This window comes from Neoarius graeffei, chromosome 7 (assembly GCF_027579695.1).
Source record: "Neoarius graeffei isolate fNeoGra1 chromosome 7, fNeoGra1.pri, whole genome shotgun sequence".
In the NCBI taxonomy this organism is placed as follows: domain Eukaryota; kingdom Metazoa; phylum Chordata; class Actinopteri; order Siluriformes; family Ariidae; genus Neoarius; species Neoarius graeffei.
The window spans coordinates 22042066-22060932 of record NC_083575.1 but is presented as its reverse complement, the minus strand read 5'-3'; the positions used below and the strand labels follow the sequence as shown (position 1 = coordinate 22060932).

At 39.1% G+C, this 18867-nt stretch overlaps 1 protein-coding gene across 1 annotated transcript in view; it reads left to right on the top strand.

The window, feature by feature from the left end:
* The window catches only part of elovl5 (ELOVL fatty acid elongase 5), a 52719-nt gene that overhangs the window by 16817 nt on the left and 17035 nt on the right, over positions 1 to 18867 (top strand). Inside the window, exon 3 of the mRNA XM_060925404.1 lies at positions 4662 to 4849. Coding sequence (XP_060781387.1) covers positions 4662 to 4849 — 188 coding nt within the window. The remainder of the gene's footprint in view (positions 1 to 4661; positions 4850 to 18867) is intronic.

Sequence of the window (18867 nt, the reverse complement as noted above, 5' to 3'; positions counted from 1 at the left end):
GTAAAGAAAATCTGACAAACAGCTGACCTTTCTGATGAACATCAAATAATCACTTAATTGATGACCGACGTATGAATATTACTTTTGAATGAGCTTGAATGCGATTTGGTTAGTGCTGAAAACAGTCACATACCCTATTATAATAGGATCTGTATACTTGTAGAGCCAAGGGTTTGGTTTTGTTTGTTTTTTTTCACTTGAAAGTTGCTGTAATCACATTAAAGCTGGAAAAAGATCTGACATGATTTATCAGATACATTGCTTTTGTATAATAGAATACAGGATAGGAGGGGAAGGAAAAAATTATTCTTCTGTACACCAGAAACTGTATTGTACTCAAATAAGGTGCAAAGTGGCCAAGTCTTAGAAATTGTAATTAGAAATATATGGTACAGTTTGACAAGGAAACCACTTCAAGCACGTTTTGGTAATTGTCATCCTCTGTAATCCCTTGTGATGCATGTGATGTTGGTGAGACACGTTTCTGTCTATTGCGTGAGAGCCGATTAGGACACATCAAAAACAGTACCGTAACTGATTTTATACTAACTTTTAGAGCCATACTGGTCTGAAACACTGGCTCTATATAATGTCAGATGTAAAAAGTAAATTTTATTTAATTTTTTTAAACTTGTGTGGCTTGATATGTCCTCTTCTGCTGCTATCCACTGTGCTGCTGCAAACAGGAAATTTCCCCATTGTGGGATAATAAAGGGCTTCTTATCGTATAAATAATAAAAATATCGTAAATAGCCCTATTCAACACCGCAACTATAGTAATCCATATTATGCCAAGAACCGCTCAGCTAAGTAAAGAGAAATGACATCCATCATTACTTTAAGACATGAAGTCTTTTTTTTTTTTTTTTTTTTTTTATGCCTCCGCCACCGTAAGGTGCAGGAGGCATTATGTTTTCGGGTTGTCCGTCTGTCCTTGCGTCCGTCCCGAAACCGTCCGTCCGTGCGTGCGTCCGTCCCGAAACCTTGTGAACGCAATATCTCAAAGGCTAATGAAAGGAATTTCACCAAGCTTTCACCATTTGTGCATTTGGGGACAAAGATTAACTGATTAGATTTTGAGATCAAAAGGTCTAAGGCCAAGGCCACTGTGAGGTCAAATGTCTGTCCAAAAACCTTGTGAACACAATGTCTCCAAGGCTAATACAGGTAATTTCACCAGGTCAAGATTACTGTGAGGTCAAATGTCCATCCCCAAATCACAACTTAAGGCGTGTAGTCCACCGGGCGGAGGCATCCCCATCGACGCCGTTGGCATCAAGTTCTATCTAGTTTTTATGAGTTAAAAAAAAAACTAGATAGAACTCGACACCAACGGCGTCGATGGGGATGCCTCCGCCCGGTAGACTACACGCCTTATTAAGTTGTGATTTGGGGATGGACATTTGACCTCACAGTAATCTTGACCTGGTGAAATTACTTGTCTCCAGCCTTGGAGATATTGTGTTCACAAGGTTTTCGGACAGACATTTGACCTCACAGTGGCCTTGGCCTTAGACCTTTTGATCTCAAAATCTAATCAGTTCATCTTTGTCCCCAAATGCACAAATGGTGAAAGCTTGGTGAAATTCCTTTCATTAGCCTTTGAGATATCGTGTTCACAAGGTTTTGGGACGGACGGACACAAGGTTTCGGGACGGACGGACAGATGGATAACCTGAAAACATAATGCCTCCTGCACCTTAAGGTGGCGGAGGCATAATAAAGAAAAACCATTGAATTAGAAGGCGTGTCCAAACTTTTTGTGGTACTGTATCTTGTTTGACTGTTATGGTTAATGCTCTTATAAAACAGCTAATTAGTTAACAAGCTTTGGCAATTAAAAAGCTCTACCTTTTTTGATATCAATCGAGAACAGAAACACACAAGTAATTAATTTTTATTACTTTGATGCCATGAAAAAGTATCTGCTCCTTTCTTGATTTCTTCAAACAAAATTTCATTTAAGTAAAGGCAGCCTGAGTCAACATAAATACTGTTTTTTTTTTTTAAAATAAACATTTCATTTATTGAAATAGAAAGTTATCCAACATCTACTGGCCCTGTTACTCAATTTACAAAAAAAAAACAAAACCCTCAATCGACTGTAATTGACAGTGGGGTTCAGTTAGACTAATCACACCCAGGCTTGATTTAATGCCAGTCCTGTTGAATTGAAACATCACTTAAAAATTTTCCAGCAATGTGAAGTAGACGAAAAGGTCTCAACAAGCAGCACATGATGCCACAATCAAACACAATTCCAGATGAGATATAAAAGAAAGTTACTGAAGTACCATTCTGGAAAGGGTTACAAAGCCGACAAATTCTAAGGGACTCCAGCAAACCACGGTGAGTCATTCTCTCCAAATGGAAAAAAACTTGGAAGAGTGGTAAATCATCATCTCAGAAGTAACCAGCCTTATAAAATTCCTCTAGTAACACATCACAGCTTCATCCAGAACCTTGCAAAAGAACCCAGACAAACATCTAACAAACTGCAGGTCTTGCTCACCTCAGATCAGGTCAGCGGTCTTGATTCCACCATTAGAAAGAGACTGGGCAAAAATGATTTCTGTGGGAGAGTTGCAAAGGTGAAAAAGACTGGTCTCAGATTTGCCACAAAAGGCCTTGATGATCCCCATGCCTTTTGGGATAATGTTTTGTGGACTGACGAGTCAAAGGTGGAGCTTTTTTTTTTTTTTTTAAAGAAGACATGGGTTCTGTTACATTTGGCATAAACCTAACATAGAAGTCCGTGGTATAAACAACATACCTCAACAGTCAAACCTGGTGGTGGTAGTGTGATGGTGTGGGGATGCTTTCCTACTTCAGGGCCTGGGAGACTTGTCATAATTGATGGAACCATGAATTCTGCTCTCTACCAGAAAATCCTGAAGTACAGTGTCTCATCAGGCTAGGATCTGAAGCTTTTGGGTTATGCAGCAAGACAACCATCCAAAATACAAGAGCAAGTCCATCTCTGACTGACTGAAAAGAAACAAAAACAAGGTTTTGGAGTGACCTAGTCATGACTCGGACCTTATTGAGATGCTGTGGCAGGACATCTTAAAGCCCTCCATTGTGGCTTAATTAAAGCAATTCTGCAACAAAGGTGGCCAAAATTCTTCCACAGCGATGTTTGGTTGCAGTTGTTGTTGCTAAAGGTGGGACATGTTATTCAGTTGCAGGTGTATTTAGTTAACATTTAAACTCTGTTCATAATGTGTTCATTTATTTTATTTTCTTAACGTTTACTTATCAAGTCAAATCAAGTGGCTTTTATTTTGCTTCCTGGATATAATTAGAACGAAATGTTGTTGTTTCTTCCAGACCATGGTATGAAACACGAGTGCCATGGTACAGAGAACTTTATCAAGTGTATGTACACAGCAGTGTGAGACAAGTACAAAATATACAATATATATACACGTTGGACACTAAATATACTGTACAGGACGGTGCATGCTAACTAGGAAGTTCAACAGAATAAAATTAAATGGCATTATGATTTGTTAACACTGATGTTGGTTATCTAATGCAGTAAATAATGTTAGTTAAGGAAACTTTGCATGCTTGTTTGCTGATACTTTTACATTAATGATGTATCGTGTGCCGATAAATTGCAATACAAATTCCTAATGATTTGGAATTGATGAAACAAAAAGAATTGTGCTTATCAGGCTGCATAATCATCTGTTAGATTTTCCAAGCAGTAATTCTGTTGTTTCAACAGTAGAGTAGCAACAACGTAAAATGGTGGGAATACACATGACTTCACTCTTGGTGGAAGTACCGCAGCTCTAATGCTATGAAAACGCACAAAAGCGGATCTAAAATGGGAAAGGGCTGTTGTGCGACTGACTGTACAAATTGATTTAACAAGAAATCCAAGCTTTTTTTTTTTAAATATAAAAGAGACCAATGAAAGCTAAAGAAAAGAGAAGCAAATGGGGGTAGTGCAAATGTTCATAAAAGTTTATTAAGAAAAGGTCTATTTGTTATTCATGTTTTTATTTTTAATAAAATGAATTTTAGCTAATAGGCCATTATATTTTACTCCAACCTCTACAAATGTGAGCAAATAATGAAAATGAAACAAAAGGTGCTTTTTTTTTAATTAAAGGAATATTCAAGTTGTTAAAGAATAGGAAAATAAATGTTGCAATTTTTTTTTTTCATTTTAATTATTTAAAAAAATATTGTGGAAAAATCAAATTGTGAACCCAATCTCATGAATCAGATCGAATCGTGAATTGGGTGAATCGTGACATGCCTATCAGCGAATGATAAAAGATTGACCGACTGGACTGTGGGAAATACTATTATACTATACTTTTGAGCTTCTGCCTTACTGATGCAGTTTATTTGAAAAATCCATCTTAAAGGTCTTAAAACTGAGTACTTCATACTAAAAATAATTCAGGCTTGTTTTTCAGTTGTTACATAGTTGAACTTTCCATGTATTTTGTTGTTGTTGGATCTCAAACTCTCTTCTATGCTATTACCTTCAGCATCACTTGTGCTGAGTTTCTGTTTGTATTGGCCTGCTTTACCTGAGCACTGTGATCAATTGAAACAGATTCAAGGCTATTTAACAGATTCAAGGCTTGTTGTGTGTTTTTTTTTTTTTTTTTTTTTCTTTTTGCTCTTGATGTTTTCAGATCCTCGTGTGAGAGGCTGGCTACTGCTGGACAGCTACCTGCCCACTTTGGCCTTCACCATTGTGTACCTCCTGATCGTGTGGATGGGGCCAAAGTACATGAGGAACAGGCAGCCTTTCACGTGCCGGGGGATCTTAGTGGTGTATAATCTGGCACTCACTTTTGTCTCCCTTTATTTGTTTTATGAGGTGGGTCAAAGGTTTTATTGAAAATCTTTAACTATTAAGCAGAGGTGGACAGTCATGAAGTACATTTACTTGAGTATTGTACTTAAGTACACTTCGAGTATCTGTACTTTTAGTTGAGAATTTTTTTTTTTTTTGGCAACTTATGACTAACTTCACTACATTTGCAAGACAAATATCTTACTTTTTATTCCACTACATTTTTATCAAGGTCCTTGTTACTATTAAGCAGCTTTGAAAGTGGATGTTTTTTCTTTTCTAAAACAGTTTTTTCGCAGGTGACACTGAGACAGCTTATCAGTAATCACTAGGGTCAGGTCACGTCCATAGACTGCATAAAATCAAGTTCAATTATTTCTCTGCAGTGTCATTTAACACAATTAGTTGATTGCAGAATGGAAGGAGGCGGTTCTTCTGGGTAATGCACGCACTCATGACTATAGCTAGAACCCATTTTTCAGTTTTCTGAAAGGATTAAAGATTCATTTAGTTTTAAATGTTTGCTTAAAACGAACCACGTCACAGCCTACAAAAACTTGCCGTCTGATCTGCGGAAGCATATTGAGGTATATAACCGTTTTGTTCCAAGAGAAAGCTTGCAACAAAGTTTTATGTACTTTTAGAGCTAGCGATAATGTTGCAATAGCTATGCAGTCTGGTTAGTCAAATGACTTTGTATGGATTTGCCCGCCAAGTTGCCATAGCCTTGTCCACGGCTAACGTTAACACACAGCTAGTTAACTTGGACACTGTTAGCTAGCATGTAAAAATGGAGTTACACTAACATGAATAACGTTAACTTCTCTTAAGTGGTTTCAGAAATGTTTTAGCATAATCTTGCCAAATAAACAAAATGTAGAAATCTTTCTTTTCTAGTAACATTAGCTACCCAATATGATTGATTGAGTTCAAGAAGATTTTGCTAGCATGTCAGGTGGAGCTTCACTGACTAGCTAGCTTAACATTAAACCACCATGATTCCACAGGCAGATTCCTGTGTGCATGAATACATACGCTTGTGCACACAAGACCTGTGAGATGGACAGTATTGCACCAGTCAGTCACAACAAATTGTTGGAATTTTTGATGTCAGATGATCTTGCACTTTTTGTGTGTGTGTTGCTTAAAGCAGTGTTGCTGTTGGGCAGTTATTAAGCTGGAGGTGTGGACCTGGGTTTTAAGCAGGTTGGATTGTCATTTTTATTTTCTGAGCAAGCTGCATTTACAGCTATTCCACTGTCTTCCTGATTAACCTAGACATCCATGTGTGCACACACTACCAGAGCTGGGTCAGAACACTACCATGCTGCTTTGTGGGGGTGGGGAGGAGTGTTGCAATTACAAAAAAGAAAAATGAGAACTGCTCTTTTTCAGTTCAGTTGTGTTTCATTTTGTAACATTCTACCAGGCGTTTATTCTACAGGTTCTACAAGTTAGTCAGTAAATCCAGTCGGTTGTTTCAGAGGCGTTAGGTTTTGTAAGTGTTGTGGCAATAATACAACAATGCGTTGACAGAAAATATACTTTTAATACTTAGTTAGGTCCATAACTATTTGGACAGGGACAACATTTTTCTAATTTTGGTTCTGTACATTACCACAAAGAATTTTGAACAAAACAATTCAGATGCAGTTGAAGTTCAGACTTTCAGCTTTAATTCAGTGGGTTGAACAAAATGATTGCATAAAAATGTGAGGAACTAAAGCATTTTTTTAAACACAATCCCTTCATTTCAGGGGCTCAAAAGTAATTGGACAAATTAAATAATTGTAAATAAAATGTTCATTTCTAATACTTGGTTGAAAACCCTTTGTTGGCAATGACTGCCTGAAGTCTTGAACTCATGGACATCACCAGACGCTGTGTTTCCTCCTTTTTAATGCTCTGCCAGGCCTTTACTGCAGCGGTTTTCAGTTGCTGTTTGTTTGTGGGCCTTTCTGTCTGAAGTTTAGTCTTTAACAAGTGAAATGCATGCTCAATTGGGTTGAGATCAGGTGACTGACTTGGCCATTCAAGAATATTCCACTTCTTTGCTTTAATAAACTCCTGGGTTGCTTTGGCTTTATGTTCTGGGTCATTGTCCATCTGTATTATGAAACGCCGACCAATCAGTTTGGCTGCATTTGGCTGGATTTGAGCACACAGTATGTCTCTGAATACCTCAGAATTCATCCGTCTGCTTCTGTCCTGTGTCACATGATCAATAAACACTAGTGACCCAGTGCCACTGGCAGCCATGCATGCACAAGCCATCACACTGCCTCCACCGTGTTTTACAGATGATGTGGTATGCTTTGGATCATGAGCTGTACCATGCCTTCGCCATACTTTTTTCTTTCCATCATTCTGGTAGAGATTGATCTTGGTTTCATCTGTCCAAAGAATGTTCTTCCAGAACTGTGCTGGCTTTTTTAGATGTTTTTTAGCAAAGTCCAATCTAGCCTTTTTATTCTTGAGGCTTATGAGTGGCTTGCACCGTGCAGTGAACCCTCTGTATTTACTTTCATGCAGTCTTCTCTTTTATGGTAGATTTGGATATGACACGCCTACCTCCTGGAGAGTGTTGTTCACTTGGTTGGCTGTTGTGAAGGGGTTTCTCTTCACCATGGAAATTATTCTGCGATCATCCACCACTGTTGTCTTCTGTGGGCGTCCAGGTCTTTTTGCATTGAGTTCACCAGTGCTTTCTTTCTTTCTCAGGATGTACCAAACTGTAGATTTTGCCACTCCTAATATTGTAGCAATTTCTTGGATGTTTTTTTTTTCTGTTTTCGCAGCTTAAGGATGGCTTGTTTCACCTGCATGGAGAGCTCCTTTGACTGCATGTTTTCTTCACAGCAAAATCTTTCAAATGCAAGCACCACACTTGAAATCAACTCCAGGCCTTTTATCTGCTTAATTGAGAATGACTGACATAACGAAGGAATTTCCCACACCTGCCCATGAAATAGCCTTTGAGTCAACTGTCCAATTACTTTTGGTCCCTTTAAAAACAGGGTGGCACATGTTAAGGAGCTGAAACTCCTAAACCCTTCATCCAATTTTAATGTGGATACCCTCAAATGAAAGCTGAAAGTCTGGACTTTATGTCCATTATATAACTATAACTTGAAATATGTTTTAGTAAACAGGTAAAAAAAAAAAAAAGTGTCAGTGTCCAAATATATATATATATATATATATATATATATATATATATATATATATATATATATATATATATATATGGACCTAACTGTAAGTACTTTTAAAAGTAAATACTTCAGTACTTTAAGTAAAAATTTGACTGTACAAATTTCACTTGTATTGGAGTAACATTTGACCAGTGGGATCTGTACTTTGACTTAAGTAATGAAGTTGGGTACTTTGCCCAAACCTGCTATTAAGTCAGTGAATAGTGATATAATTATTGATATTGCGGATATTATGTCCTCAGAGTAACAAGGTGAAAGCACATGAACATCTTTTGTGTTTGAAGTATTTTTATTTGGCCAGTCAATAAAACCATTCAATAAGTATTCAAGATAATGTGCATTTAATATTTTCTCTGGCTTTAAAAGAAGAGTAAGACTCAAGGTTATGCCATATAGCATAAAATCTCTTCACACAAATTGTGCAAGTTATGTTCTCATTAATCTGTTGCTTACTGCAATAAAAGATGATTTCTAAAGCAGGAAGGAAAGGTCATTTACCCCTCTGCAGATTGTGACTGAAAATCACCCTTTGTCCTCCAGCTAATTAGATTAGATTTCTGAAGTATTTCTAATCTGTGTTTGCTATTTTATCCCTTTTTTTTTTGTGCATATCAGAGAATCATTCTTCCTGAAGTGATTCTCCAGAAGTTTTGCTCATTGTATACTGTTCCATGGAAACTATGAGATAGGAAACTGTTCTTTTATACAGATTGAAGGAAATTAAATGGAAAACAACGTAAAGTGACGAAGTAAAGTTTTGACCACCATCTTGACAGATTCTGCAGGTCTATGCTGCTGTACTGAGGTGATGACCAATATTCTTCCAAAAGATACGGCTATCAAATGCTGTTTAGTAGATCATTCTGTATAGGGACACTAAAAGCTCGGTCATGGTTGATGTCTTCAGAGTTTAGTGTGACTACTGGAGTTCTACAAGGGGACACTTTGGCACCCTTCTTGTTTGCTGTGGTCCTAGACTTTGTTCTTAAGCAGAGCAAGCCAGAAGCTCATGGCTTCACCTTTTAGTGCCTAGAAGATCCAAGCACAACTTAGAAGTGAAGCTTGGTAACATGAAATATGCAGGATGATGTCATGCTGCTAGAAAATAACATCCAGGATGCACATGAACAATTAAATTCACTAGTCATCTCAGCTAAGCAGGTTGGCCCTAGTCCATCAGGACAAGTAAAACTGAGGCAAAAATATCCACCGTAACCCAAAACTCCAAGTTAATGGTGTGGAACTGTGCTTTGTTGATTTTTTCAAGTACCTTGGTTCATATGTATCAATCAGTCTGGCAGATCTAAAAAGGTGAAAAACAAAGCCTGGGGCGCATTCTGGACCTTTTGAAATGTTTTGGAAGTCTACAGCTGATATCAAGTTTCAGGTCTTGTTATTTAAAGGATCAGTTCTAAGTGTATTACTCTGTGGATGTGAGACATGGGTCCTGCCCTCTAATTTGTGTGAAATCATAGATGTCTTTTCAAAGACGGTGCTTCCGAATCATGTTCAACATCAAACGGCAAGACCATGTGAGTAAGGAAGACCTATATGCTAGGGTGGATGAGCGACAACTGTCCCTAGCAGTGAAAGAAAGGCAACTTCGTTGGCTAGGCCACCAACTCTGCCAGTCCAAGGAGGATTTGATAAAAGTTTGCTCTACGGACCCCAGAACATCGTTATTGATTAAGAGGTTGCAAGAGAATGCTTTACCCAGAGTATATTGGAAAGAATCTGCACCCTGACTCCTGAAGTGACTTTCTCACCAAGTGAGATGCGTCCAGCAGCACAGGACCATGTAGCTTGGGGGAAGGTTGTGGCTGCCACGTGCAGAACACAGACTCCTCCATGATCCGTAGACGACGACCGAGAGATGATGGTGGAGAGCGCTGTGTAACATGTTGTTCCAGAACCTCTTGCGCGCACACAAGGGTTAGGGTTAACCCTAACTCCTTTTCCACCAACAGGGAATGGGTTCCGGTTGGGTTTGTACACCAAATTTTGAACCGTTCAGAGCATTTGGACCAAAAATAAACTGGTTCAGAACCTGGAAAAATTGGTTCCCAGCTTGCACGAAAATGTTTTTTCCAGCACGAACAATATCAGTGGGCGTGTCATTAATTTGGAGAAGAAGCAGAGTGCAGCAATGGAGAATACAACAGAAAAGGATACATCTTCAGAAAAATGAGATGAAAACAAATGTCTTCAGTAATAGAACAGAAGTTCGCAGGTAATCAATGCACTCCACCATCTTGCTCCTACTGTTTGTTTACTCCCGTTGTGAATTGTACAATGCCCTCCGTTCATGACGTATCCTTGATTACAATGATTCTGCAAAAAAATGGTGAAATCGTGGGCTGGTTTATTACCTGGCACCACGGTTAAAAGAATCCTGAACAGAACCAGTTCAAGAACCCATTCCCTGTTGGTCAAAAAGGTGGTCACCAGTGATCAACTGGCTGTTTGTTTATATCCTCACGAGGGTGGTGTAGTGGTTAGTACTGTCGCCTCACAGAAAGAAGGTTCCGGGTTCGAACCTCATGGCCGACGGGGGCCTTTCTGTGTGGAGTTTGCATGTGTCTGTGTGGGTTTCCTCTGGGTGCTCCGGTTTCCACTACTGTCCAAAGACATGTGGTTAGGTTAACTGGCTATGCTAAATTGCTGTGAATGGTTGAGAGGAGAAAACCTCTATAATAATCCATCAGAAGGCAACAGGAAACAATTACTAATTCTTCCCAAGGAACTTTGATATCTGGAGCTGTCAGAGCAGCCACGTCACTGTAATGATGTGCCAAATAGATAGATGGATACCTTCGTGAAGCCATTCGGTTAACCCTCCTGCCCTGTAGTTATGGGCAGGGTCAACCTGGTCAAGAGGACAGATGGCCCATGTTTCATTTTAGGATAAAATTGATTAGTCAGAATAGCTTTGTAGTGATAAAGTGGAACCAAAGCTGCACCAGCAAAATGTTCCCCAGTATAACAGAGCCACTGTTTTATCCTTTAGTTAGCCACCCGTCTCTTCTGTATCTACATTGTAATTGGGTCATTGTTCATTGTTTTCGCAACACTACTACTATGTTTCGTGCCTCTCATAGTAGAAGTGGATATGTGGAGTTTGGGCTTGATGATATGGCATGTGTGGTGCTATGTTATGATGTTAAATGGCCACTTGATGTTTAAAGTCCTCCTTAAAGTGCATATTCTGGACCAATTTAATTTTTTTTTAAAATATGAAAGTATGTCCCTTTACACACTCATCCAGAAGGGAAATTTTGCACAAGGCCATCTGTCTACAGCAGAAAAAAAAAAACCACGTCTGGAAAAATCCCAAGGGAGTCTGGAGCCAGATTCGTGACGTTACCTGCGGAAGCGCCAGCAGGCTGCGAGAGCTTGCACGGTTTCAGTGCACAGCCTGTGCGTTCCCATTTCTCTCTCATCGTCTGGTCTTTTGGGAAACGATGAGCACTAATCCCATCATGATTTGGTGTTGCTAGACCCTCCTACGATACATCTGTTAACCATTTTAATAATTACACGATAACGTGGAAGAAATTTGCAGAAAACCACCAGGTCGTTTTCTCATAAACAAACCAGCGCTGACGTAGGATTCAGAAGGAGGCGTCCCGCACGCGACGTCACGAAAATCAATGTTTCCCAGGAAATCCAAATGCCAAGTTTCTTCAGAGGCAGACCAATTCACCTCAAATGGCTTGATTTCAACTGAATTTTTCTGGTATTGCGCAAGGTAAAAAAAAAAAAAAAAATTGCACAAAATGCAAAATGTGACAGATATTTGACCAAAGTTTAATATAAAATAGGAGAATTACATTGATCTTGCTCCTGAATTTACCCGTAATATGCACTTTAAAGGTCAAACTGTCAAATGCAACACATGTAATAAAACTTTTAACAGATTTTAACTGTAATTTAATCTCATCTCATCTCATTATCTCTAGCCGCTTTATCCTGTTCTACAGGGTCGCAGGCAAGCTGGAGCCTATCCCAGCTGACTACGGGCGAAAGGCGGGGTACACCCTGGACAAGTCGCCAGGTCATCACAGGGCTGACACATAGACACAGACAACCATTCACACTCACATTCACACCTACGGTCAATTTAGAGTCACCAGTTAACCTATCCTGCATGTCTTTGGACTGTGGGGGAAACCGGAGCACCCGGAGGAAACCCACGCGGACACGGGGAGAACATGCAAACTCCGCACAGAAAGGCCCTCGCCGGCCCCAGGGCTCGAACCCAGGACCTTCTTGCTGTGAGGCGACAGCGCTAACCACTACACCACCGTGCCGCCACTGTAATTTAATGTTTTGTTGAATTTCCTCATGCAGAGGTTGGTGACAACGCATGTATATAAGGCTAAAAACAGTAAGTAAATAGTTCACAAAAAGTTTGAGTATAATACATAATGTATACGTAATACATAAAACACTATAGTAATTTAATAATCACAAAGTTAACTATAATAATCACAAAGTTAACTATAGTGTCTTGCAAAAGATTCATCCCCCTTGGTGTTTGTCCTGTTTTGTTGCATTATAAGATGGAATTAAAATGGATTTTTGGAGGTTGGCACCATTTGATTTCCACAACATGCCTACCACTTTAAAGGTGCAAATTGTTGTTTTATTGTGACACAAACAATAAGATGGAAAAAGCAGAAATCTGGAGTGTGCATAGGTATTCACCCCCTTTCGTATGAAACCCCTAAATAAGAGCTGCTCCAACCAATTCACTTCATAAGTCACAATTAGTTGATTAAGATCCACCTGTGTGCAATCAAAGTGTCGCATGATGTCTGTATAAATCAACCTGTGCTGGAAGGACCCTGACTCTGCTACACTACTAAGCAAGCAACATGAAAACCAAGGAGCCTCCAAACAGGTCAGAGATAAAGTTGTGAAGAAGTATAGATCAGGGTTGGGTTATGGAAAGGATATGGCACCGCTACAAACATGACAAGAAGGCTGCCCACCACAACTCACAGACTGGGCAAGGAGGGCATTAATCAGAGATGCAACAAAGACACCAAAGATACCACTGAAGGAGCTGCAAAGATCCACTGCGGAGATGGGAGTATCTGTTCATAGGACCACTTTAAGCCGTACACTCCACAGAGTGGGGCTTTATGGAAGAGTGGCCAGAAAAAACCCACTGCTTAAACACGTTTGGAGTTTGCCCAACAGCATATGCCAGACTCCCCAAACACATGGAAGAAGATTCTCTGGTCAAATGAGACTAAAACTGATCTTTTAGGCCATTGTGGGAAATGCCATGTGTGGCGCAAACCCAACACTTCCCATCACCCTGAGAACACCATTCTTACAGTGAAGCATGATGGTGGCAGCATCATGCTGTGGGTATGTGTATATATAATATATAATTTTTTTTTTTTAATCTGCAGGGACAGGAAAACTAGTCAGGACTGAAGGAAAGATAGATGACATTAAATACAGGGCAATTCTGGAGGAACATCTGTTTGAGTCAGCCAGAGGTTTGAGACTGGGATGAAGGTTCGCGTTCCAGCAGGACAATGACCCTAAACATACTGCTAAAGCTACACTGGAGTAATTTAAAGGGAAATATTTATTAAATGTCTTGGAATGGCCTAATCAAAGCCCAGACCTCAATCCAATTGAGAATCTGTGGCAAAACCTTGAAGATTGCTGTACACCAACGCAACCCATCTAACTTGAAGGAGTTGGAGCAGTTTTGCTTTGAGGAATGGGCCAAAATCCCAGTGGCTAGATGTGCTAAGCTAATAGAGACATACCCCAAGAGACATGCAGCTGGAATTGCAGCAAAAGGTGGCTGTACAAAGTATTGACTTGGGGGTGAATACCTATGCACACTCCAGATTTCTGTTTTTTCATCTTAGTTATTGTTTGTCACAATAAAACAGTTTTCACCTTTAAAGTTGTAGGCATGTTGTGTAAATCAAATGGTGCTAACCTTCCAAAAATCCATTTTAATTCCATCTTCTAATACAACAAAACAGGACAAACACCAAGGGGGACGAATACTTTTTCAAGACACTGTATATATTTCTATCCAATCATGTTCACTGCAATTTAGTAATAATGATTAGTCACGTCCTAAAAAAAAAAAATATTTCATAAAATAACATGCCATAAAATTCAAAATGTTCTATAAATAATTTCTTGATTTGTGTTAGTGTGCATTCAGTGTATGTGTGAATTTTTGTCATACTTTTATTACGAACTCAAGGTTGTGTGTAAATGTTTGTGTAAGCCAAACTAACCATTTTCCCTGGAACACCAATGCACTCTACCCAATGCCATGGAAGAAAAGCAGGAGAGTATGTCATAAGGAAGCCAATTATAGCAAGGAGCACACTAGGGAGTACAAAGCACATTACAGCTTGAGCAGAGGTTACAAAGGTACACACACTTCAGTTAAAGGAACAGTCCACCATACTTCCATAATGAAATATGCTCTTATCTGAATTGAGACGAGCTGCTCCGTACCTCTCCGAGCTTTGCGCGACCTCCCAGTCAGTCAGATGCGCTGTCACTCCTGTTTACTCCTGTTAGCAATGTAGCTAGGCTCAGTATGGCCAATGGTATTTTTTGGGGCTGTAGTTAGATGCGACCAAACTCTTCTGCGTTTTTCCTGTTTACATAGGTTTATATGACCAGTGATATGAAACAAGTTCAGTTACACAAATTGAAACGTAGCGATTTTCTATGCTATGGAAAGTCCGCACTATAATGACAGGCGTACTAACACCTTCTGCGCGCTTCGACAGCGCATTGATACGGAGCTCCGTATCAATGCGCTGTCGAAGCGCGCAGAAGGTGTTAGTACGCCTGTCATTATAGTGCGGACTTTCCATAGCATAGAAAATGTCTCAGTTAATAAATGCAATGAGTTTGCATCCTTCTTTAAAGGTAAAATTGATAAAATGCGACATAATATTGCTCATAATATATCTCAGTTGCAAATAATTGAAAAACTGCAATCACCAGTGACACAGACAGATAACTTCAACACAATGTCAGAATTTTGTTTGATTATGAGACTCTTGAAAAAACTGTACAAAATCTCAGTTCCTCAACATCTGAATTGGACATTCTGCCCACCAACTTTTTTTTAAGTCTGTTCTACATCTTATAATTACAGATGTGCTTCAAATCATAAATACATCCCTAGAGACTGGCATTGTTCCTGTGTCCTTGAAAAAAGCCGTTGTAAAGCCCCTACTTAAAAAGAATAATCTGGATGCTTCAGTATTAAATAACTACAGGCCAATATCAAATTTACCATTCATCGGGAAAATCCTTGAAAAAATTGTCTTCAATCAATTAACTGCCTTCTTGATATCAAACAGCTGTTTTGATAACTTTCAATCAGGATTTCGTGCCAATCATAGCACTGAAACAGCGCTGATTAAAGTTATAAATGACATGCGTCTTAATACTGATGCAGGCAAAACATCGGTCCTGGTATTACTGAACCTCAGTGCAGCTTTTGATACTGTTGATCACAACATACTGCTATATCGACTTGAACATTGGGTTGGGTTGACTGGTAAAGTTATCAATTGGTTAAAATCATACTTAAAAGATAGAAGCTTCTTTGTTACCATGGGAAATTGTACCTCAGCGTCAATGTCCTTGACCTGTGGTGTCCCCCAGGGGTCGATTCTTGGACCATTACTATTCAACCTTTTATATGCTCCCACTTGGGCAAATTATCAAGAACAATTCAATTTTATATCACTGCTATGCAGATGATACCCAAATTTATCTTGCTCGATCACCTAATGATTATGCCCCCCTTGAATGTCTCTACCAGTGTATCGACCAAATCAACAACTGGATGTCACAAAATTTTCTTCAGCTGAACACAGATAAAACAGAAGTAATTCTATTTGGAAAAAAAGATGAAAGACTCAGGATTACCACTATTCTTGACACAAAGGGGATTAAAACAAAAGATATGGTTAAAAATCTTGGTGTTTTTCATTGACAGCGAGCTAAACTTTGAGAGGCATATGAAAGCAATCACTAAAACGGCATTTTATCACCTAAAAAACATTTCCAAACTAAGAGGACTTATGTTAAAAAATGATCTGGAAAAACTAATACATGCCTTCATCTCTAGTAGGGTTGATTACTGCAATGGCCTTTTCACAGGCCTGCCAAAAAAACCATCAAACGACTTCAGCTGGTTCAAAATGCAGCGGCAAGGGTTCTCACACGAACAAAAAGAACAGAGCACATTACTCCAATTCTAAGGTCCCTTCACTGGCTTCCAGTAAGCTACAGAATTGACTTTAAAGCATTGTTGCTGGTGTACAAATCTCTAAATGGTACAGGGCCCAATTACCTCTCTGATATGTTGCAGCGGCCTAACCCAATCAGATCTACCAGATCGCAGCAGCAAAATTTACTGGTAAAACCTGTTGTTAAAACAAAGTGTGGTGAAGCAGCTTTTAGCTACTATGCAGTACAGCTATGGAACCAACTGCCAGAGGACATCAAAAATGCTCCTGCTGTTGGCAGCTTCAAATCTAGACTAAAGACCAAGCTGTTCTCAGATGCTTTCTGCTAAATTATTAATATTGCCATCTCTACATGTTTTAAACTCTTTACTTTTACAGTCTCTCCATGTTTTAAATTTTACTTAACTTTTACTCTATTCTGCTGTTTTTGTTTTTTTTTTAAATTGAACTTTTATCTCATTTTATTTTATTTCTACTATTGTTTAATTCTTATTAATTTTCTTCCCCATTTATTTTATGTAATTTTATTTTCTATTGTTTACTGTTTTGCTTTTACTTCTGTAAAGCACATTGAACTGCCACTGTGTATGAAATGTGCTATATAAATAAACTTGCCTTGCTGAGCCTAGCTACATTGCTATCAGGAGTAAACAGGAGTGACAGCGCGTCTGACTGACTGGGAGGTTGCGCAAAGCTCGGAGAGGTACGGAGCAGCTCGTCTCAATTCCGATAAGAGCATATTTCATTATGGAAGTACGGTGGACTGTTCCTTTAAGTAGAAGTACAGATACTTGTGTGGGGGGAAATTACTGGTAAAAGTAGAAGGACGTACTGATTTAACTTTATTCAAGTAAAAGTACAGGTTTTGAAATGTACTCAAAGTAAAAAGCCCTTTGAAGGACGTTTCTACTGGCTGTTTCTGGACAAAGCTAACCGAACCTCATATCCACATACACCCAATATAAATATAATAATCAAATATACCATGGCTCTGGTTGAAATTATGGATTCTCTGAGGGGCGCAGTACAAGAAAATAGTACTATTCCAGTCCCCGAAGAGAATCCATAATTCCCAGAGCCTCTCAGTGCATGGTATATTAGCTTTATATCCATCATTAAGATTGAATCTTGGCATCAGCTCACTGGAGGCAGCTATGTTTCTTTACTTCAGTGTGACTTTCAACTTGCACATGTGCAGTGTACCATGCTATCGCCTGCCTCACTAGGCATGCTCATGATACATAGAGCTACGTACACGCACAGAAATGCTCGCAGAGCCACAGCTGTGAATCGAGCAGGCCGTATAGTTTGAAATTGTGACGTCAGTTCATGGTATATCAAGGATATACTATGACTGACTCTCACCTTTTTTATTTTATTTATTAATTTGTTTTTGTTTTATTTATTTTAATTTTTGATGTCAAGTTTATTTGTATAGCGCTTTTAACAATAAACATTGTCACAAAGCAGCTTTACAGAATTTGAACTACTTAAAACATGAGCTAATTTTATCCCTAATCTCGTGATGTCACGAGATACAATTGCTTAATCAGTGTTGGAACTATTTTATGTCACGTGAATCATCCTTGGCCAATCCCTGCATGGAAATTTGATGACTAATATAATATTTTTCGAAAGTAAGCCCACTTTTTGTTAAATTAATTATTAAATAATACAGTATATAAGGTGATCCACTGCACTTTGTGACAAAGAATCCCCTTGAACATGCAGTTGACCAGCAGTGAGTTATGTACTGTGTGAACTGACAACCCAGCTGTAGATAGCAGTAACTTGTTAACTCCCAGAAGTTAACAAGTTAACTTCCTTACCTTACTAGGCTCCTTACATGCTTGCTAATAACTTATTTGAAGACTTTGAAGAGCATACATCACACACAGCTAAAGCATTAGGTAGTTAAATCAAACAATTTTGTATGTTTACACAAAAGTTTAAAGAAAATCCTTATGTCTACTGAATTTGAACGCAGCTCTTTTTTTTTTTTTTTATTCAGAGTCAGGGTTGCCAGATTGGAATGGGTCCAGTTTGTTGTCTTTTGTGTGTTATTGGCCCATCCATTTAGGTTGAAATCTGCCTTGAGCTTGGGAATTACACAAAATTTATAATCAATAAATTGCCTCAAATGCATTAAAATGGAAGTAACAAGTCTGATGTTACAACGCAAGGAGTAGAAACAGCTAACAGCACCCGGGGTGCAGTTGGGAGTTGGGTGCCTCGCTCAAAGGCACCTCAGCCCAAGGCCGTCCCATATTAACTTAACTGCATGCCTTTGGACTGTGGGGGAAACCGGAGCACCTGGAGGAAACCCACGCAGACACGGGGAGAACATGCAAACTCCGCACAGAAAGGCCCCCACTGGCCACTGGGCTTGAACCCAGAACCTTCTTGCTGTGAGGTGACCGTGCTAACCACTTACACCACCGTGTCACACCAGGGTGAAGAAATTAGTGCAATGTCTTAATGCGTTTGAGACCAAACAATAAACAGTAAATAATAATAACTACAGCAAATAGCCCTATTCCACATGAAATTGCACTAATTA